The 23,181-nt window shown below is 49.1% G+C and overlaps 1 protein-coding gene and 1 non-coding gene across 2 annotated transcripts in view; both read right to left on the minus strand.

Moving 5' to 3' along the window:
• The window catches only part of Cry2 (cryptochrome circadian regulator 2), a 32,212-nt gene extending 25,079 nt beyond the window's left edge, over positions 1-7,133 (minus strand). Inside the window, exon 1 of the mRNA XM_047516364.1 lies at positions 6,913-7,133. Within this exon, the coding sequence (XP_047372320.1) occupies positions 6,913-7,127 (215 nt within the window). The 5' untranslated portion in view covers positions 7,128-7,133. The remainder of the gene's footprint in view (positions 1-6,912) is intronic.
• Positions 7,134-11,427: 4,294 nt separating this feature from the next.
• On the minus strand, positions 11,428-11,534 carry LOC124960882 (U6 spliceosomal RNA). Its single transcript, XR_007104199.1, has one exon. It is a non-coding gene; the product is annotated as a U6 spliceosomal RNA (small nuclear RNA).
• Between the last annotated feature and the right edge of the window lie 11,647 nt (positions 11,535-23,181).

The following is a 23,181-nucleotide window of genomic DNA, read 5'->3' on the forward strand; positions in this document are numbered from 1 at the left end:
TCACAAGTTTGAGGCCAGTGTGAGCCACGCAGTAGGGCTCTGTCTCAAAATGAAAAATAAAAAGGGCTGGGGCTGCAGCTCCATGGTAAAGGGCTCTGGGTTCACTCCTCTGCCCAAAAAAAAAAAAAGGTACTTCTGTACAGGTATCTTCACCTGAGTGGGCGTGTGCACAACAGTGTGGGGGCTGCAGATACTCCAGAGCCCTGCAGGACAGCTGGGTCACCAGGGGAAAGGGAAAGTGACTTGTGCTGAGTGCTTTTGGCTTTATTTTTAAATTAATACCTTAACCATATAACTATGAATGTGAGTCAAAACCCAGTGACAAAATGGGGGGTACACGGTAAAAAGTGTCCACCCTACTTCTCTCCCCAGAAGCAGCCAAGGTAATCAGTTTGATTATGAACCTGTCTTGCTTTCTTAAGAGCATTTCCTCACTTAATTCTCTCAAATTCAATTGTACTATCCCCATTTTACCGATGAGAAAATTGAGACAGAGGGGTTAATTGTTTACCTAAGATCGTAGCTAGTATGTGACAGAGTTAGCATAGAAACCTAGGTCACTCGAATTTCTGTTTTTTTTTGAACCCAGGGGCACTTAACCACCGAGTCACATCTCCAGTCCCTTTTTATGTTTTATTTAGAGACAGGGTCTTACTGAATTGCTTAGGGCCTTGCTAAGCTGCAGAGGCTGACCTTGAACTCATGATCCCATGCCTCAGCCCACCAAGCCGCTGGGATGACAGGGGGGCGCCACTGTACCCCGCTCAGTTAGATTCTTAAACCCATGTTTTCTCCTCTGTGTCCCATTTCTAAACCTTCTGGTGGCAGGTCAGCACTGTTCCACGGCTGAGATTCTGCAGCTCCTGATGAACCTCTCTCTGGGTGGACACAGCCTCACAGAGGAATTCACTGCCAGGCTTATCTGCCCCCAGCCTTCTCAGGTCAACCTGCACATGTCATGGACACCCAAGGAGGCTGCTATCTCCCTCCTGGCGTCTGCCACTCATCCTCACCATCCTTTGTCTCTGTCAACAATAAGAGTCACCAGAGCTTATTTTGAACACAATGAAACCCTGTGCCTCCCCTGCAGCACATCGCATTCCCTGACTCCTGGAGGATTACAGAGACAGGGACTATTCCCAGCTAAACTAAGCCAGCCCCCGCTGCTGCCTCTGACGTACACAACGTGACACAATCCCATGGCCAATGCTGCAGGCCCACATTCCAGCAAGAGCTGAGCCCTGGGCCCAGCCCAAAACATCGCGTTAGCTAAAGAGCAGGAGGGGGCTCTCTGAGGCGCTGGCATGGGGACTCTGCCAGGCTGAACGCTGCTGCACGTATACCAAAGCTCCGCCTCTGTGAATTTCCGTTTTTAAAAAAACTGATACCCTCTGAATGATAAGTGATCTTTGAGCGACAGTGACGGAGTTAGAGTGACGCCCTTGTATTGGCCTCTCCCAAGTCTCGCTACTCAAGGAAAATAACCAGAGAGCCACGCAAATGCACGTAGTAGCCATTGAACTGCAGACAGAGTGCCCGGAGAGAAGTGGTGATTTAAATATAAATTCCACAACCCCAGGACAGAGGGTCCTCCATCTGAGGCTCCCAGGAATGTCCCTGTGAGGCACTTGGTGGGGGGTCTCTTCCTTCACAGTCCACTAGGCTGCAAAGGACTTCAATTTGAAGCTATAAATAAGACTGAAATGCACATGAAATCTAGGTTCCAGAACACGTTGCAATCTGCCTTCTACAACACTTTATTTTTAGGTCTCATTTACTAAAAGGAGAGCTTCCTGCAGCATCTCCAAAGAACAGAGAGCCCTTTTCTTCTTTGACAAGAGATGTTGATAGCAAGGCAGGAAGCAGAAGGCACAACTCTGAACCCAGCAACAAAACAGTAATAATGGTGATAACGGCAACGATGGGTGAGCTTTTCAACGAACCAGGCACTATTCTACTGTTTTACACACATGGTCTCATTAATTCTCAAACAACCCCATGAAGAAGTACTTTTAAAATTTTTTTGGGAGGGTGGTACCGGGGATTGAACTCAGGAGCACCAGACCACTGAGCCACATCCCCAGCCCTATTTTTGTGTTTTATTTAGAGACAGGGTCTCACTGAGTTGCTTAGCGCTTTGTTGTTGCTGAGGCTGGCTCTGAACTTGGGATCCTCCTGTCTCAGCCTCCCAAGCTGCTGGGATTACAGGCGTGCACCACTATGTCCAGTGAAGTACTTTTATTCCCACTTTATAGAAGAGGAAACTGAGGCACAGAAAGATTAACTTGCCTAAAATCAATACCTAGTAACTGGCCAGAATTTGAACCCAGGCCATCTGCCTGGCTCAGTGTGTGTGTGTTCTTAACCACCAAGCCCCAGTGCCTCTGAGCAGTGAGCAATGAAGTAGCACCACCCAGGGCTCTGCCATGAGGGAGCACCACAGCCCAACTCAAAGGCCAACTCTTCGTTCCTCGGAGTGTGGTCTGAGGCTCAAAGCTGGCTGTGAATCACCCAGGAGCTTGCTGCAATGCAGAATCGCAGGCTCCACCCCAGACCTCCACAGTCGGAATCTGCATTTTAGCAAGAGCACTGGAGATTCATTTGTGCATTAGGGTTTCTGAAGCACTACCTTAGAAAATGGGCTTGACTTCGAGTTTTAGTTTACAAGTTGCCTTTCCTTCCTTTGAATTCATTTCTATTGAGCGTTCTCTCAGAGACCCTGGTTTCTGCCTCTTCTCTGAGCCTGGAGAAACACTCTACCTCCAACTACCCCCTCAGTGAAGCCCTGCCAGGATTCACTGGACAGGGAGGGCTCCGGATGACTTCACAGGAGCCAAGGGACATGAGGAGGACCGCAGCAGCCCCAGCCTCCAGGCAGCCAGAGAAAGGGAGGCCACCACTACAGCACTACCTTTCAGGCCTGCCAGATGACACTTTGCATTGCACCAAAGGCCCTGGTACAGTGCTGTCACTGGGCAAATGCTGGCAGGGGCAGGTGTAAGCTTCTTTCACCAAGAGGACCCTCAGCCCCTCCTCCTCCACGCACGGCCAGCTTGTCTTTACTCCAAAGGAAACTAGCCCTGGGCAGTGGAGGTGGTGATGTTGGAGGCTGGCACCCCACCCTTGGCAACTCCCAGCTGAGTTCACATGGCCAAAATTCAGAGCACACAGTCCTGCGCGAGAGGTAGAGCTCACCCTTTGGATTAGGCAACACGTGCAACTGAACTGCGTTACGTAAGTCCTTTAGAGCCTGAGGCAGACAGAACTGGAGAAAACCAAATTGGGATTTCCAAAAATACAGAGGACTCTGTAATTCAGTGCCTCCATGAGGCTGGCCCTTTAGAATAAAACAGGCAGATTCTTTGGTTAAGTATTTATATTTAGGAGCGCCTTCTCTAGGGACAGCAGATTCTGTGTCGAGAAGTAGTTTTTCTTTTTGTTAATGGGGTGGGGGGAGGATGATAGTGAATTCTTCTGGGTCCAGAGCCCCTTTGACCAAGTTCCTCTCTTTCGAACCAAAATTTTCTAACCATAATGATGACACCATTAGCTGGCACATACTGGCTACATAGGATATTAATAGAAATCAATTTCTCCTAAGTAATTAAGAGAGCTTAAGCCCTAGGGAAAAGAATAACCTAAACCCATAATCCACAGCAGGGACTGAATTCTAAGTATCATCTGGATGAAAATATATCAATTCTTTCATCCCTCTTGAGGAAACAGAAATATGTCCTTAGCAGAACAACAAAGTCCCTTGCTCAGGTATCAGTGTGAGCAGCTCAGAGAAATGCACCTTTTCCCAACAGCAGACTATAGTCCTCAACCCTCTCTCACACACCAGTTCCAAGGGGGAGCCACCTACTTCCTACAGTCCAACAGCACTCAGCTCCCAGCACTCGGGAAGAGACTCTGGTTCTCACGAGGCATCTGAGGAGTCCCCAGTTTGCCTCATTACTAATTCTGAGAGAAATGGGCTGAGAGAGAGCATATTTTATTTCTACCAACTCCCTCTGTACCGGAAGCTCCCAAAAGAGGCACAGCACAGAGCCAGGGACAAAATGATTTAAATAGTGAGGAGAATCATTGCCAACCTTATCTCATTGCGGCAGGGAGAAAAAGGTAATTAAAAACTGCAAAGACCTATTCTGAGTAAAATCTAGATATTGCTCACATCTTCCTTTTGTGTCACTTCTTGCTGTTGTGCCTTCTTCCAGATGCAGCAAATTGGGGCAAGGAAGGGTTGGGGATATGGCAAAGGGCTCAGCCAACTGGTGCTTGGAAAAAAATTCCTGAGTTTCATGTAGCTACAGACTTCCTACTAACACCAAGGCAAGGAGTATGCTGGCCTCCTCTGCCAAGAAACACACATATTTCTTGATTGCCTTTCTCTGTTCCCTTTTACTTTTAGAGCGTCATCCATGGTTATTTTAATCTGATTCCATCTGCAGAAAAATGCTGTGTAGGAGTCAGTATGTAGGGTGTGCGGGAGGGAAACAGAGATGGCAGACCTCGATTCATTCCCCCTTCTTATTGCTGGACCTCACCCTTCCTAGAAAGGCTTTTTCGGAGATAGCAACTCAAGCGATTGGGAGCAAGGAGGTTACACTGCAGCATGATCTTCCCAGACCACTCCCGGGATCCAGAAAGAGCCAGCAGAAGATCACCCCAGAAGACTGCACCTATGCAGAGGCACAGCTGGCTGGAGCCAGCACTCCCCTCCACCCCCACCTTGTGCACACAACAGTGCAGCTCTGCCCTCAATCCACAGGCACAGGCGACTGGCGGGGCTGGCCTAGGAGCAGGTACCACAGGCGGTGTGTTTCTGTATCTCCCCTCTTTCTTCTGCTGCCAGTGCTAATTAGACTTCCTGCCAGGGCACTGCAGCAACACACTCTGCGGGCTGCCTGGCTCGGGCCTGTGGCCCTCTAGTCCAGGGCTTCTCAAGCTTTGTTGCAATCACTTTAAAAACCCCACATTTCTAGGCCAGAACAATTCAATCAGATTTGGAGGAGGGCCCAGGCATGTTTTAAAGATGCTTAGGTGAGTCCAAGGTGCAGCTGAAATTGAGAACCACTGCTTGTCTGTCCTGTCCTCCTTATTTTTTCATGGCACTTAGTTTTTGAAATTATGACTGCATACTTGTCTTTCTCCACTACAACGTAGGCTCGATGGGCCTTGGGAGCACAGAGGTGTGCACCTGCCTGTTCACCACTGAACCACTAGTGGCATCTATATCAGCGCCTGGCAAATAGTAGGCACTTACCAAATAATCACTCGATGAATATCTACATTACTACCTGGCCTGTGACTTCAGGATTTAACTCAGGCATCTGAACTGCCACATTCCTTTTCTTCTTCGCTCTCTTCAAAGTACAAACACAGGAGGGTGATCCACAAAAATTCATAATCACCTAGCTCCTAGTAAATTCAAACTTAAACAGCAACAGAGTTTTTGTTGTTCAATTTTAATCTCTACCACCACCAAGGGGCAGGTAATGTCCCCCCAAGCCCCATAGAAGAGAAACACCTTCATGATAATATAACAATGTAAGCAGGTAGCTGGTTCTATTTACTCTGCTCAGACTGGCACTCTGCCAAAAGGAGAGGGACAAAGTCTGAGGCTTGGTTTAATGTCCACGCTACAGATAGTCATTTGAGGATGTTTGTCAAACCCAACCTCCTATCTATAGAAATTGGAGCAAGACAGAGCAATAGAGCAGCCTGAAAACAGTGTGGGCAGGCTCTCCACAGGACTATCTTTAGTTGTTCCCTCTATATAAATGGGGCAGGAGGGGGCATTTAATAGATCCATTGCTAGGGGCACTCGCTCTCCTAGCAGGGCACAAGGCTTGGAGAGGAAAGAATGGTGTGCTGAGAACCACTGTATCCTGGGAATACAAACCCTGTCCATCTGTGCAATGAGGCCACGAGTAAACATTCCTTGGAAAAATGCAAACAAACCGAACCACTGCTGCAGGGCCTTTTAGTGAGTGATGGGTACACAATGTATCCAAACTCTCTGCTTCTGAATACAGGTTTACAGAGAAAACACACCAATACCTGATAATCCTTTCCCATGATTCTGGGACAGAACTCATTTCCTCAGTCATCAAGGAGGCCCTTGATATCATGGCTCTCTTGCTCTTTATCCTTGTCACATCAGTTCATCAGAATCTAATCTATAATTGCTCAACTATCCTCTAAATCATCTTAAGAGAAAAGGAGGAAGAGGGTGATAATTTGGTTTCTTTTAAAAAAATACTGTCTAGCAAGGTCAAAGCTGTTGAAAGGATTTTCTAAAATGGGTTAAATATTGCTCTGGAGCTCAGGACACTAGCTGCCTCTACCTGAAGATGTTTTGGGGTCCTTCATCTGTAATATAGGGAAGAAGACCCTGCTATAGGCCAAGGTCTCTAGACACCTCCAAAGCAGGTCTGTCTGGGTGGAAGAGTGGATTCAAACAAACCAGACGCTCAGGGATGACCTTCAGCAGCCCAACAATAAGCTCTTCACTTCAAGAATGACAGCAGAAAACCCGTCCCTGCCCTCACACCACATCGCTGCCTTCGGTCCCTCCCAGAGCACACCCCTAAGTCCCCGTTCCGCCACTCACAGGCTGCAAGTCCTTGAGCAGGTCAACTCTGCATCTCCAGGGCTCAAGGGTCTCACCTGAACAATGTCTGTCCCGCAGGCATGTTGTGAGGCTCGGAGGGAATGACACACAGAGCGAAAGCGCTGTGTCGGAGGGGGAGCCCTGGACCACCGCGGGCGGGAGTTCCGTGGCCAATTATTCCCAGATCCGGGCTTCTCGCCTCTGGAGAGCCCACTCGGGCTCCCTGCCCCGCTTCCCCCGGGCCGGGAGGGATAGACTCCATCCCCTGGCCCCGCGAGCGCACCGGGCCACCTTACCTCCATCGGTTGATCCCCACTGAGGAGGAGGCCGCGAACCAGGGATCAAGGATGTAAACGCAGCGCACGCAGCGCGCCCCGCGCACGGCCGCCAGCAGCGCCGGGTTGTCGTGGAGCCGCAGCCCTTTGCGGAACCAGTGCACTGAGGAGGCACCGTCCGCGCTGGTCGCCGGCGTTGGGACCGTCGCTGCCGCCGTCACCACAGCCGCCGCCATCACTGCTCCGACTGCGCTGGCGGCCGCTGCTCCGCCCCTGTCGGAGCTTCGGGCCCCGCCCAGAGCCCGCCCAGTGACCTATGACGCCGCCGCTCCTCTCCGTGGCCCCGCCCTCAGGGCCCTGAAGCGCCTCCGTCATTGGCTGGGCGCCTCTCGCCATGTGATTGGTCTAGAGGCGCCGGATCCGACCACGCCCCCTCACGTTCCCACCATGTGTCGTCCCGCCCCCGAGGAGCCGGCTAGCCGGGTGAGTGACGCAGGCTGGCATTCCCGGCGGAGGTTGGGGCGTGGGCCGAGTCTCTAGAGACTCGGATCTCTTACACGTGTCCTGTTCAGGGCCTGCCTCTAGAATAGGCAGAGGTTGCTGTGACTCCCGCCAGTGACTTACAGAACCCGCGACCTGCCTTCCTGTATCAGCATCATCGACATCATGGTCTTCACAGGTCTCCTTCACGTGCCATTCATTGAGTCCATTTTATACTCCAAGCGACATGACAGTCTCCTTACATAAACAGTCTTATTTTCTATTCTTAACTCAGCCAGTGACATTCATTCAACAAACTCCAGTGAAAGAGCTGCTCTTAGTCTCATTATACCGCTGAAGCAAACTGAGGGTGCCAAGAGTTGAATGACTTACTCAATATCATAAAGCTAATAAGAGGATTCCACCCCGATTACCCTGCTTTCAAAGCTTCTGCTTTTAACCCAGGAAGTTATACTTTATCTGTGCTGGTCCTTGACAGTTGCAACCGACAGTCTGAGAATGAGGGAGAAGTGCCCTCATAGGCACCAAGAGCTGTGGGGATTAGAGGATGTGGAGATATGGGTTGATATCGTAATTATGACATCTAATGAATACATTTTCTTTTAGTCTGTTTAGTACATCGAAAATGGTACCGTGATGTAAAAGCACTCAACCACATTCCACGTGGGATTCAGAGGTGTGGAGGGCACTGTCTACCCACGCTTTCTTGGGGGAGCCAGGTGGAACTTTCTTTTTCTTCTGGAGTGTAATACAGGACTTGCTGACTGACAGGCTGAATGAATTAATGAAAGACAAGAGAAGATACAAACATCAGTAGCAAAATGTTGAGCCCAAAGGTGGGCTCAGATGGACTAGTTAGGCTGGAACTCTGGGATAATGAGTGGAAGAAGAGTCTGTTTCAATTTGGCCTTACCTCAATCCCATGCCTAGAACCCTTCTTGAACTTGGGAATGAGCAATAAAGGAATTTAGCAACTTAGTCAGCAATTTAATGGCATTAATTGGCACCTCTCTGTCAACCAGGACGTCACTGAAACCCTAGCTTTCTCTCATTTCCGGGACTTTGTACAAGCTGTTCCTTCAGCATAGATCACACGCCCCACCTCACACCCTAACTCCAGTTTATCCTGGGTCATTGCTGAGTATAGATGTCACCTTGTTGTCTGGTCCCAGTCTGCGTAGTGCCTCATCTCCTGTTTCTTTCAACCTCTGGTCTTAGCATATAGTACTGAAATTTCCTGTTTCACTGCCTGCTTGCCCCATTTGACTATAAAATCCTGGAGGGCAGGCGCATGACTTATTTGCAGTTTTATTTCCAAAGTCTAGCTTGGCATTTAATGCTCAAGGACCATTTTAATAAAAGGGACAAGAGTCTCGGATAGATAGGGACCTTAAATCTCTATTGCCATCTCCTTGCCTGATCCTCTCCTTATTTTTGGATCTCCTCTCCAAATATTTGCTGGATGAATTGATGCCAAGTCTTAGTACTTTTCTTTTGAGGTATTAGTGTTCCCTCCTCTTCAATCCTCTCTCTCCACAAGACTGATGCTTTGCTTGGAAGGGAATACAAAGTGTAGAGAGATGATTCTTTCTTAAATATCCTCAAAGGTGGACACTCTTCTCTTTTTCTCTTCTGATCCCCCATAATGCTGTATCTATAGACTGTGCACTTCTTGGGGTCAGGGACTGTGCTGTCTTACTTATCAACGTATTCCTAGTACCTGCTTTGGCACCTAACATATAGTAGGTGCTCAATAAATTTGTTGATTGTTTAAACATCACTTATCTCTTTTTATCTCTTTAGGCCATCCTGAGAGACAGTGTGGTTCAGCACATTGGAGTGGCTGAGTTCAAATTCTGATTCTGTTTTTATCCTGTATGACCTTGGATAAGCTAGCTCACTTCTTTGTTCCTCGCTTTCTTAATTGATACAGTAAGGATGATAATAGTGCCCAGGACATAGTAAGCACTTATGTCAGTGATTATTTTTCTGAACATCAGGGCCTGTGTCTGAATTTGTCTTCCTTGTAGTATCCGTCCCTGATCTTACAAGTACTGCATGCCCCATAACTGACCAATAAAAGATTTTATTCATTTTTCCATTTTTAAAAGTTTTCTTTCTTTCTTTCTTCCTTTCTTTCTTTCTTTCTTTCTTTCTTTCTATTTCTCTTTGTGTGTGTGTGTGTGTGTGTGTGTGTGTGTACTGGACATTGTATCCAGAGGTGTTCTGCCACCAAGCTACATCCCCAGCCCTTTTAAATTTTTGAGACAGGATCTTACTAAATTGCTGAGGCTAGCCTCAAACTTGAGATCCTCCTGCCTCAGTCTCCCAAGCCCCCAATTGTTTCTTTTCTTCATGTTGCCTTCTAGATTTTGTCCACAAACATCCAAGTTTAACAGTGTTAATCAAAACTGAGGGGCAGTGTTGCCTTACCTTTCTTAGACTTAAAATATTAAGCATGTTCTACATTGCTTCGCCTTGTCTTTGTTCTGTGTGATTTGAGTTATCAAGTCGATAAACACGACTTATTTTACTGAACGATTGCCTATTGTTGGGTACATAAACAGGAAGCAAATCTAGCACCATATAGAAGACAGGAGTGCAAAGTCCACTTTGACTCTTTGAAAAGGGCAGAGAGAAATTGGAGAGAGATCAAGGAAACCTGTAAATTGCTGAAGAAGGGAAACGATCGGGTACGTTCTCTTTGATATAAGAACTAAGAACCTCATAGCTATTCACCTTGTGAATATTTGCAGGCACCTCTGGGAAGTGGTTGTGGTGAGGACGCCAAAAGGCTGCTCCTTGTTCCCACTTAGCTTACCCCAGGAGGGTGAGGGACTCCAGGAGAGCCTTCTGAGGGGCTTTCAGGTTGAGGCAAATTAGCCAAGGAGTGGGGGAATCTGTCTTCCCTGAAGATATTTAGGAAGACAGATCAGTCCCATTTTATCTCTTTTAGTCAAAGTCTTGCATGGAGTCTGGATTGGGCTGCTGTCTACCTTGGCTTTGCTGACAGGCAGGGCCTTCTCGGGAGAGTTTGTTACCCGCGCCCTCTAGTGGTGGGACTGGGAAAGCGGCTGTTCCATCTGGGGCTCCTGTGCCCGTTATCTGCACGTGTACAGGGGCCTCCTCGCTGTTTCCAAGACTTCAAGCAAAGCCTACTTTGAGGTGGGGACAAAAATTTTTTTTGCTTCTTTTTAAAAAATTTTTATTTTTACAGACTGCATTTTGATTCATCGTACACAAATGGGGTACAACTTTTCATTTCTGTGGTTGTACTCAATGTAGATTCACACCATTCATGTAATCATACATGTACATAGGGTAATCATGTCTGTCTCAGTCCAACATCTTTCCTTCCCCCTCCCCTCCCACCCCATTTCCCTCTACACAATCCAAAGTTCCTCCATTCTTCTCTTGCCTCTTATATATCATCATCTTCTTATCAAGAACACATTCAGCCTTTGGTTTTTTGGACTTGGCTTATTTCACTTAGCATGATATTCTCCAACTGCATCCATTTACCTGCAAATGCCATAATTTTATTCTTCTTTATGGCTGAATAATATTCCATTGGGTATATATACCACAGTTTCTTTATCCATTCATCAATTGAAGGGCATCGAGGTTAGTTCCACAATCTAGCTCTTGTGAATTGTGCAGTTATGAACATTGATGTGGCTGTATCTCTGTAGTATGCTGATATTAAGTCCTTTGGGTCTAAACCCAGGAGTGAGATAGCTGGGTCAAATAGTGGGTCCATTCCAAGTTTTCTGAGGAATCTCCGAACTGCTTTCCAGAGTGGCTGCACCAATTTGCAACTCCACCAGCAATGTATGAATGTACCTTTTTCCCCACATCCTCGCCAACACTTATTATTGCTTGTGTTCTTGGTAATAGCCATTCTAATTGGAGTGAGATGGAATCTTAGGGTGGTTTTAATTTGCATTTCTCTAGTTACTGGAGATGATGAGCACTTTTTCATGTATTTGTTGATCACCTGTTTATCTTCTGTGAAGTGTCTGCCCAGTTCCTCAGAAAAATATGGAACGCTTCAGGAACTTGCATGTCATCCTTGCGCAGGGGCTACGTAAATCTTCTCTGTATCGTTCCAATTTTAGTATATGTGCTGCCAAAGTGAGAACAACAATTTTGTTCTTTGAAAGGTTCATCTTTAAAAGCCGTAAAGTAGCCAGGTGTGGGGGTGGGGTGGGTGGGTGCCCTCCTGTGATCCCAGCCGCTCAGGAGACTGAGGCAGGAGGATCGCAAATTCAAAGCCAGCCTCAGCAACTTTCTCTACATAAAATATTAAAAAAGGGTTGGGTATCTAAAAAGAACAAAATTTTTAAAAGGGGTAGGGGACCAAAAAAAAACCTAAAACAAACAAACAAAAAGGTCTGGGGGTGTGGCTCAGTGAGTGCCCCTGGATTTAATCCCTGATACCAAAAAAAAAAAAAAAAAAAAAAGCAAACTGTGAAACTTTTCTCCCCAACAATAGGTTTTGAGCCCAGGGTGCTTTACCACTGAGCCACATCCCCAGCCCTGTTTTGGATTTTATTTAGAGACAGGGTTTCACTGAGTTGCTTAGGGCCTTGCTAAGTTGCTGAGGCTGGCTTTGAACTCGTGATCCTCCTGCCCAGCCTCTTGAGTACCTGGGATTACAGGCATGTGCCGCCTCAGCCGGACCCACCGCTCTTTTTATTTTGAGAGAGGATTTCACTAAATTGCCCACACTGGCCTTGAACTTGAGATCCTCCTACCTCAGCCTCCTGAGTCTTTGGGATTTAAAAAGTGTGCCTCCGCAGGTGACCCACAAAGCCTTTTGAAAGTGTGAACTGTAAAGCCAGGTTTCCTGACTTCTGGTTCCAGTTCAGCCATTAAATAGCGAATCGAGTACTTACTTGGGCGAACTCCTAAGTAAGTCTCCTGATTTGTGACATGGAAATGACGATGATGAGGGTGACGATGGTGATGATGTTTCAAGTGCAGGTGGAACTGGAGCCAGATAAATAGACAAATGGCTTAGAATCGAGAATCCAGGAATAGAGCACATGAATCCGGACATTGTATCCATGACAAAGATGTGGTTGTAAAGAGTGGCGGAGAGGTGGCTTTTCCTCTATGGCGGTGGCCAGTCAGATGTCCCACTATATACAAGCAAAATCTGGCCTCTTCTCACACAGACCCCCAAGTCGATTCCAGTAGATCATACGCTGAACCAGAAAGGTACAAATACAAAATTTCCTCACAACTTTGGGGTGCAGACAAAGATTTCTTGAACAAGACATGGTAAGTGTTCTCTATCTAGGAAAAGCTTGATAAGTCAGAGTGCCCTAAAATGAAGCACTTCTGTTTATCAAAACACAGTATTAAGAGAGTAAGAAAGCAGTTACATGGATTGGAAGCTATTTATAACACTGATAATTTTTAAAGAGCTCAGATCCAGAACAAAGAGCCCTTACAAATGAAAACAGAAACATACAGGCAACCCAATATGCAGCTAGGCCAGAGATTTGGACAGGCACTTAGCACACCACTGCCGCAAAGGATGGGTATTCAAGTGGCCAAGGAAACATGAAAAGTTCCACCTCCGTTCATTTACCAGGGAAATTCAAGTTGAAGCCACAGCAAGATCACACGCCAGACCCACCGGAATGGAGGCAGTTCAAGGACTGATAAAACAGAGTGTCAAGGAAGATCTGAGCAAGAGAGAACTATGCTGCTGTTGGGAATGCACATCGACACACCACTTTAGAAAAATGGCATTATATACTAAATTTGAAAAACCAAATTCTCTACAAATGAATTATGCACCCTATGACTCCCTGGTTTCATTCCTCACACATACCTAACCTTTGCCCACAAGCACCGAAAGACACTCCCGGAAACTTCATGGGAGTTTTGTTAGCAATAGTTTTAAATCAGAAGCAACTCAAATGTCCTTAAGGAGCTGAGCAGAAAAATAAATGGTATCCCCAAACAAAGGAATCCTATACAGCAGTAAAAATGAATAACCCATAGCTACTGGTGGCAACGTGGATAAGAAGCCAGACACAAAAGAAAACATTTACATATGTAGAGAATGCTATATAAAGTTCATAGCCTGGTAAAACTAATGCGTGGTACAGAAGAAACAACCCAAAAGCCCATTTCCATGAATGGGTATATAAGATGTGGTATAACCACACAATGGAATATCACTTAGTAATGAAAAGGAAGTACGGATCCATGCTGCAACATGAAGACATCATGCTCAGTGAAAGATGCCAGTCACAGGGATCACACATTTTAGAATTTCATTTTTTGGAAATGTCCATAATCGGCAAATCTACAGAGACAGAGAGTGGTTTTCTTTCTAGGGCTGGGAGGGCTGAGGAGAAAATGGGGTCACAAAAATGTTCTAAGATTGATTGTGATGCTGGTTCTACAACTTCGTGGATACGTTAAAAATCATGAGCGGGGACACTTGAACTGGGTCGTCGGCTTTGCATGGCTGTGGCCAAAGTGCCTGACAAGAACAACTCAGAAGGAAATGTGTACATGGGCTCATGGCTTCACAGGTTCAGTTCATGTTTGGCCAACTCCATTACTCTGGCCCAAGGAGAGGCAGAACATCATGGCGGAAGGATGAGGCGGAGGAGAGAGGCAAAGGGAAGCACAGAGAGAGCCGAGCTCCACAAAGCAGGGACAAAATACAACCCCCAAGGCACAGCCCCTGGGGCCTGCAGCCATGCTCTGCCTTCCTACAGTTACCACCCACTTAATCTGTATCAGTGAGTTAATCCACTGGTTAGGTTACACTGCTCCGTAATCGTTTCACCCCTGGAAATTCTTGTATTCTCACATGAACTTTTGGGGGGCACCTCACCTCTAAATCATGACAGTGGATAATTGTATGGAATGCTCAATATATCTCAATAAAACCATTATTAGAAAAATCATAAAACCTCATAAGTGAAAGTACAATAAGCCTCAGCGCCAGAACAGGTCCTTCCTTTATCTATTTTTGTTTTCGCAGTACTGGGAATTGAACCCAGGGGCTTGGCACAGGCCGGGCAAGTGCTCTGCCAATGACCTACATCCCCATTCCCAGAACAGGACTTTTAAAAGACAGATATTCTACTAGGAAATTCTAACGTCCAAAAACATTGTTTCCAAATCAAGTTTGCATTATTTGCACATTGAGTTTTTCCTTGGGGACACGAGGCCCTGAATTATGTGCATTGGTTCAGTTTAAATACACAAAATCTGCTGGTGTCCATGTTCAAAAGAACTTAAATTTGTAAGTTAAAAACCAACATCCAAAACTAACCTATGGTGTTGCCTTGGGGTGGTGGTTACCATTGACTAGGAGGGACAGGACAGGGCGGGGCACCTAGCGGAGTTTGTGGAGGGCTGCCAATGTTCTGTTTCTTGACCCGGATGAAGCTTGTTCAGATTTGTCGTGGTGTCCATTAGGATTTATGGTTCCTCTGCTTCTTTGCATATATGCTGTGCTTCAATTTAAAAGTTTAAGAAAAGAAGGTGGTGGTTGGGTCTGGTAGTGAGCTCAGAACCCCACTCATCTGTCCCTGTCCTCTCTGGCAGAGAGTGGGGCCTCAGGGTCCCATTAGTGCCCTGGGTTCTGCAGAGTCAAGATGTCTCAGGACACCAGGTCCTGTGAGGAATGACAGTTCCCTGGAGCTGCCCTTGGAGCCACAGGAGAGGAGGAAGCTTGACAGGTGGGAGCTGACTGGAAGACACTCGCAGGTTTCCACCTGGGGTAGGAAGTAACTGGGCCTCTTTTTTGTTATGTCCTCCTGGGGCTGATTGTGAAAGGTCATGGGAGGAGCAGACGTTGACTGAGGCTGGACGTGGCCTCCGAGGGGCAACCTCAGACTCTGCAGACCATGAGCAAAGGGCCAAGGTAATGGACCTACAAGCTTTTCCTACGTCGCCTCCGCTAACTGTGCAGGAGGCGTCTGCCTTTCCAGATGAGGAGCGCTCAGCGCTCACTGGAGCTGGGCAGACAGGAGGAAGAGCTGGAAGGCTGCCCACAGAGCCCCGGGGCTGAGACCTGCTTTCACCCGCAGGAAAGCTGCACTCAATTCCTCCCTGAGAGGCCAGGTCTGAGTTGGGACCGTGGAGCCTGCATTATCTGCAAACGAAGAAAGTAAAATGCGGAGGTGGTGGACTTGTTTGTCAAACCAGAAGTTCCACAAGTTCTTGCCCAAGAAAAGAGTAACTACTCTCTAAACTCAAGGGAGGAAGGAGTGATGTGCTCGCAGGTCCCTCAGGGATTTTAATGGGATTTGGAATCAGATAGACTTGGATTCAAATTCCAGCTCTGATACTTGCTATGTGATTTGAGACAAGGTACTTAACTTCTCTGAACTGCAGTTTCCTTATCTACAAAACAGAAATAACAATTTGACTTTACCTTTAGGGCCATTGGAAGACTTACGTTTGGTAAATGGTACGATGCTCCTCGCCTGGTGCCCTGCCTACAGAAGGCCCTCTGGGGATGGTGGTTAGGAGTGTCCTATTGGACATGGCTGCCTCAACGTTGGCATTTAGGATCAGACCATTCTTAGTTGCAGGGGGCCATCCTGAGCACGGTGGGATGTTTAGCAGCGTTTCTGTCGCCTGCTCATCAGAGGCTATAACAATCATTGAGGAACCCTGGGATCCCTTGTCTCCAGATATTGTCAGATCGCCCCCACTTGGGAACCCCAGAGGCCGTCCTGAGAGCTGGAGGGAGCCACCAGGGAGGTCGACCCAAATGAGGGAACCAGAAGAAAAGGATGTGCTTGGGCTGAAGGAAGGAACAGAATTAAGCTGGGAGACCCCAGAAGGTCTGGGAGGCGGGGGCTCTGAGCCGAACGCAGCCGGAAGCCCCCACAGACGGGCGTCACCCCTGGGCTGCTGTTGCCGTGTTTAATGGAATGTGCTTCTCGGTTATTAATGTAAAATTAGTTCATTCTTTGGAAAGTCCACTGAAACGCCCCCCGGGGACAAGACCTGCGCACCCGCATTCCGTGGTGGAGTGTCCTGCGCTTGTTTGCTCTTGTGTCAGGACTTTCCGTGGCTGAGTAATGCGATCCCAGGACATGGTGATGTCCGGGTCAACGACGCGCTGCCGGGAGGACGGCGGTCGTCCCGGGAGACTATATTGGAGCTGAAAAATCCCTGTCGCCTAGTGACGTTGTCTGCGTACCTTGGTAGCACAGCGCGTCCCTCACCTGTCTGTGGCAATGCCGGTGTGGACACACCCACCGCACCACCGGGTCTATAAAACCAGGGCGCGCACCGTCAGGCACAGTCATCGTGCGGGGTGACGATGACCGGCGGCTGCTCCCGGCATGGCTCTGTCACGCTGCGCTTTCCCTCATTATTTTGGAGTGTACTCTGCCTACTTATAAAAACAGTTCACTGGAGAACAGTGGGCCCGGCGACGCTGGCGCAAGCGCATCTTCTGGGGTCCCCGTCTCTGATGGCACGCAGAGGCCACGTGGAGAGGTGGCTGACACCCTCTAGCTTTGTTCGTAGTGGGTGAAGCCATCCAAGGTCGGGTTTCTCAGAAGGAATCCCTGTCATGAGCTCCAGGAAGGCGCTCCATAGTGTGGACACCCAGCCTGCCGTTTACCCTGCGTCTGGTGACAGAGCCCTGGGCTCTTTCCGCCTCTTGGCTATTGTGAGCAGTGCTTCTGAGCACGGTAAACACTTCTTTTTATTTTATTCATTTATTTTTACGTGGTGCTGAGGACGGAACCCAGTGCCTCACACATGCCAGGCAAGCGCTCGCCCTGGACACTTCCTTTAAAACAGTGTTACCGAAAAAGACTCATATACCCAAAAAGGCGCCCATCGTGCGTGTAGTTTGACACCTGCTGTCCTCGTCATGGAGCCAGGCAGCCACCTCCACATTGTGATTTGAGCGCATCTTTCCTCACCTCCCACCTGCAGCCTGAGGCAGCCGCCCAGCTATTTTCTGCCGCTAGAGATTTGCCAGTTCCAGAGTCTCCTGGGAACGGGATCAGGCACCAGGGGGCCTTTTGTACCTGCCTCTTCATTTAGCACGATGTTTTCAGGGTTTATCTTTTGCCACCTGTTTTGCAAGTAAAGTTCTATCAGAACACAGTCCTGACCTGCTGTGCAGATGGCCTAAGGTTGTTTTTGAGTCACGGGGACAGAGTTGCAGCTTTGGAATTCTATGGCCTAGCAGTCACCATCCGCTTGGTACAGAAACGTTTGCTGACTCCCGATTCAGGCCCCTGGAGTTTTTTTTTTTTTTTTTTTTTCTCCCTTTCTGGTGCTTAAACTGATAAAGGAGCCCCAAACCAGAGAACAAAAAGAGGAGAAATGAATGCTCAGAACTTCAGGTCAATGAAAACCAGAACTCTTGAGCCCAAACTAGTCTCCCCGCCAGCCAGGCAGAGAAAGAGCAGGGCAGAGCCCTTCTTACCCGGGTGGGAAGCAGGTCTGTGCAGCAGGCAAAAAGCTGCTCCCTTCGCCCCCGCCCCCCCTCCCCGGTCATGGGGGAAGCCCTGCAGAAGGTGCATGGCCCCCTTCCCTGGGAGAGCGAGTGGAACACTGTTCTGGGAAGGACTGGCTGGCCAGAGGCATGAGCCAGAAGCCCCGGACAGATGGCAGATCTTTGGCCTCACAAGATTGCCTGGGGCTCTCACCAGATTGCTGTTGGCCAAAGGCCTCAGGGGCCTTCATCTTCTTCCACTGATGCTATCAGTGGCTTGCATGTTGGTGTTCATTGGAAACGTATTTATTAAGAACCTTCTAAGCCAGGCACAGTGGCGCACGCCTGTAGTCTCAGCAGTTGGGAGGCTGAGGCAGGAGGATCGCGGATTCAAAGCCAGCCTTGGCAGCTTAGCAAGGCCCTAAGCAACTCAGTGAGACCCTGTCTCTAAATGAAATATAAAAAAGGCTGAGAATGTGACTCAGTGGTTAAGGCCCCTGGATTCAATTCAGGCCCCAGGACAAAAACAAACAAACAAACAAAAACAAAACCAACTAAGAACCACAACCAGGCTGATCATGAGCAAGAGCTCTTGTGCCTGCTGGCAAGGAACGTGCAGTGCAGAGGGAACAGCTCTGTGTAGGAAATGAGTAGAGGCTCAGGGATCCTATCGGGACAGCTGAGCTTTATTAGGCACCTACTGTGTACCAGGGACCCGGTCAACTCATTCAAGCCCCACAGGGATTCAGGAGATAGATGCATCTATTATCACCACTATGCAGGAAGAACAGGAAAGGTTGGGGAATCTGTCCAAGGCCTCAGGGTCGGTAAGGTGGCAGAGCTGGGACTGGAATCCAGGCAGTCTGGCTGCGGGGTCCAAGTTGAGAGGATGAAGGAAGGCTTCTCTGGGGGTTCGGGTTGACCAGCTGTTCAGTCGCCCATTCCTTCCTCTTGGCTTTGTTTTGATCAAACTGCGCTCGGGACTCTCTTTCCTACAGGACCCTGAGTTCCACTCCCCTGAACCTGTGCCAGGGTAAAAGGGGAGAGGAGTGTGCCTCCCTGCCACCTTCTGCTGGACGGCCCCAGGGAGACCCTTTTCCACTCAGACCCCAAAGGCCACCTCCCTTGCATGCCCCGCTTCTCTGAAATGGTTCTACGGACTGCTGCTTGCTCCAACCTTACCTATCAGAGAAAAAACTCTGTGCTTGATTTGGAGATGCTTTGTGGATTTCTGAGCCAGGAATAGCCTCTCTATTGCAGCATCTTTCTCTCCTCCCTCCCTCCCTCCCCCCCTCCATCCCTATTCCCCCTTCCTCCTCTCTCCCTTCCTCTTCCTCCCTCCTACCCTCTTTCTCCTACCCTCCCTCCCTCCCTCCCATCTTTCCTTTGGCAGGTTTATTGAGGCCTAATTGACAATTAAAAATGTTACATATTGGGGCTGGGGAGATAGCTCAGTCGGTAGAGTGCTTGCCTTGTAAGCACAAGGCCCTGGGTTCAAATCCCCAGCACCCCCCCAAAAAAATGTTATATATTTAAGGTGTGCCATGTGATGTTTTGATGGATAAATTTGTTGTAAAATGATTCCCACGATCCAAACAATTAACCTGCACATCACCTCATAGAGTTACCTTTTTATTTGTGATAGAAACATTTAGGATCTATTTGCTCAGCCAATCACAGCTGTGCAATATGGTGTCATTAACAGTAGCCACGGTGCAGGAGGCTCTCTTGCTAGCAGAAGTCTCTCCCTGTCTAAGTCTGGGTTTGTTTTTGTTGGATAACGTTTGATCTAAGATCTGAGGGCAAGAGGTGCTGACCATCTGAGGAGGGGAAGACTAGTCCTGCAGGCAGAAGCAGCCGGATGGACAAAGGTCCTGTGGCACATGGGAACGCTAGCACTCGAGAAACAAGAAGACCAGGGTGCCAAGTGAAAGGAACCCAGGCTAAGCACTCCGTTTCCCTCTGGTTGCTCACCAGTCCTCAGGTTTGACTTTCCTTATGGCAGCAAAATGGTCACTACAGTTGCAGGCACCGTACAAAATCCTTCCTCCAGTTCCTTTGTAAGCGAGAGGAAAACCTTCAAGCACGTTCCCCGTCAGACCTGCCCTCGGCTCGCACAGGCTCCCAGATGGTAAGTGGGAATCACTGACACTATTTAGACCAGTCGTGATTCACCGCTGGGACTGGGGCAGGACCAGGCCTCAAGGAGGCAGAGGGTCACTTGACCTCTGAACGAAATGAGGACTCTGACCAGAAGAGGCCGTCATTAGTAAATGTCCAGCGATGGCTGCCAGCATACTAGCTGGTGGTGCCCTTTTAACCTGCTGTCGCGAGCCTCCGGGCATCGGGGGAGGGAACGCCGGGATGGGACTCAATATTTCACTCTTTCAAAGTAAACCGCGATGCTCTCTGCAGGCGTCTTCATGGTAACAGAAGGCGCTGTCACTGTCATTATTGCCCTTACGCTATTCTTCTAAATAATGGCAGACGCACAACAGAAGCCCTCCTGGTCCCTCCTGCTTCCCTGCACAGTACTAAGAACCCAGGGAAGGGCTGGGGAGACAGCTCAGCTGGTAGAGTGCTCGCCTCGCAAGCACAAGGCCCTGAGTTCGATCCCCAGTACCGCAAAAAAACCAAACAAACAAAAAAAAAACCAGTAAAGAAGGATGGGACAGCCTTTGCCACATTCGAGGACCCTGGAATGACGTGCTGTACTCACTGCTTCTGGAAAAAGGTGGAAGCGGCCAGACAGATCCCGCTGGGGACGCTCCCTCCCGTGGAGGTGGAGACAGGCAGGCGGGACTGGGTCAGGTCGGCTCCGCACAGCCTCACCAGCCTGGTTCACGCGAGTGCTGCCACGTGCCCCCTGGGTCCTGGGTGCTGCTCCACCTCTCACGGATGGGACGAACTTCCAAGGAATTTAAATGCTAAGAGAGAAATCCTGAAACAGCGCCCGGGTGAGCTGCCCACCTAGGCGCCACCTGGCCACACGGCAGGTTATAAATTGGAACTTGGTCACAAACCAGGAGACTGCACGTAAAGTTTCAGCTTTCTGGCTCCTCTTGGAAAACGAGACGTTCTAGCGAGACAGCCTGCTACGGTTTGGACATGGTTCACTCAGTCCCCAAGTGATACTGAAAGCTGGTGGGACCCTTGGGAAGTAGGGCCTAGCAGGTGACTGGGATTGTGACTGCCCTCCTGAAGGGATTAATGCTGGTCTCCACAGCCGGTCAGGTCTCCCAGGAGTAGGTCAGTTCCTGCGAGAGTGAGTTGTTATAAAGAGGGACCTGGCCCCTTCTGGTCTCGTCTCTTCCCTGGTTGTGTGACCTCTTACCCCAGGCCACTCTCACATGCGATGCTATCTACCATGTTGTGACATAGCCAGGGACCCTTTGCAGAGTCCATGCTGTTTGTTCTTCCCAGCTGCCAGATGCATGAGCTAAGTGAACCTCTTTTCTTTACACATTATCTAATCTCAGGTATTTTGTTATAGCAACCCCAAATGGACCAAGACAAGACCCATATGCCCAAATGGCAAACACGACGGGATCTGAGCAGTGGTTCCTTGAGTAGAACTGTCCACTCCATTGCAGTCTCCATCCAGCTTACTGTCCTTACTGATATCACTAGTTGTCCCACATTGATTAGGAATGTTCTGCTATGATAAATAGTTTCATCTCTCCTGAGATTGTAGCAGGAGGGAGGCAGTGGACAGGCATTTCGTAGATGAGGGGGGTGGGGAAGGATGCAGCCACAGTGCCCAGGCATCTCTAGCTCCTGCCAGCCCGGCTTTCCCACCCAGCAGGCTGGGCGGAAGCTTCTCTGGCAGGTCTCAGGGCTGAATCTGCAGGGCCCGTAGCACAGGGGCTGAGTCTTATCATTCTTCCTGCTGCGAGTTTCCATCCAGCGGTCACATCTGCTGCTTACGTCCCAGACATGCAACGTGCAAATCTCGTCTAATCATTGCACTGAGCTCTGGAATAGGAACTATTACCCTGCAAGCAAGGTTCAGAGATGTCAAGTTGTTGGTGTACAGTCACACAACTTGGAAGTGGCTGGGAAACTGAGCTGCAGAGGTGTTACTTTGCTCACATGAGGCCAACTAGCTAGCCGCTGACTGAACAGGGATTCTGCTATCATTTGGATCTTAAATGTACCCCCAGAGACCCACAGAGAAGTTTGATTCCCCAGGGAGGCCCAAATGGGTGGTTGCAGAACCTTTAAGAGGAGGGGCCTCGTGGGAGGTGTTCAGGCCTTCAGGGGCGTGCCCTTGAAGGGAATTGCAGGACCCCAGCCTCTCCTCCTTTTTGCTGTTGCCTGACCCAGAGCTGAGCGGCTTTGCTCCCCACCCGACTCCTGCCTCATCACAGGCCCCAAAGCAATGGGGCCAGTAGACCATGAACTGGAACCTCCAAAACTCTGAGCCAGACGAAACCTAAGTTGGTTACCTTGCCACAGCCGACTAACCCAGGTTCCAGCGAAGGGCCACCTCGCTCTGAAGCCCGAGTTGAGAATGGTTAGCAGCAGGGCAACCCAGTTCCCCAGTGTTACTTTTGAAAATTCGTAATTTTTGGCCTTTGCGAGGCTCACTGGCCCCTAGTTTGCCACCCAAATGCAAACACAGAGGCTACTTGTTCAGAGCTGGCTATCGCAAGAGGGTCCACCGCTGTCATTTAGACAGCAGCTGTCACCGTCTCTGAGGCAGGCAGAGGAGGGGAAAGCTTTGGAGTGGGAGAAGGGGACCCTAGGTGGCTGCCACCAGTGCCGGAGGCGGGCAGTGGGGCGGGGCAGCCTGCTTGATTGACGGGTCCTGGATTGCAAATGGTGGTGATGGGGCAGGGGAAGAGGAAGCTGGCCATTATTGCCCAAGTCCTGCTGCAGAGGTGGCTCGGCTGCCAGGCCTGCCGGTTGCTAAGCTGTGGTCAGAATCCTGTCATCCTCTATGGTCTGGCTGTTATCCGTATGTTCAGGCTCTTGGTCTGACTTGGGGCACGTAGCTAACCTCTCTGCGGTTTCCTCGTCTATGAAACGGGGATGTCACTAGTCTGTCTCAGATGTAAATACACGTCAAGCGCTTAGAATAGCGTGTGGCATGCAGTGAGTACTAGTCACTAATGATAGTAATACGTAAAAAATTCTTGTTAGGGTTACGCTCAATGAAAGGGCCGGCCTGGAAGGAGGGTCCTGGGTAGCTCTGCCCATCACACGTGTATGGCTACTCATCTGGGGCTGAACCGACTTCCAAATTCATCCCCAGCTGTAGTGCCACGGACCTCCCCTTGGGTGTCAGCGACAGCCCCGCCATCAGGCTGCCCTCCTCTCCCTCCCTCACTCCCTCG

This window comes from Sciurus carolinensis, chromosome 11, assembly GCF_902686445.1.
Source record: "Sciurus carolinensis chromosome 11, mSciCar1.2, whole genome shotgun sequence".
Taxonomy (NCBI): domain Eukaryota; kingdom Metazoa; phylum Chordata; class Mammalia; order Rodentia; family Sciuridae; genus Sciurus; species Sciurus carolinensis.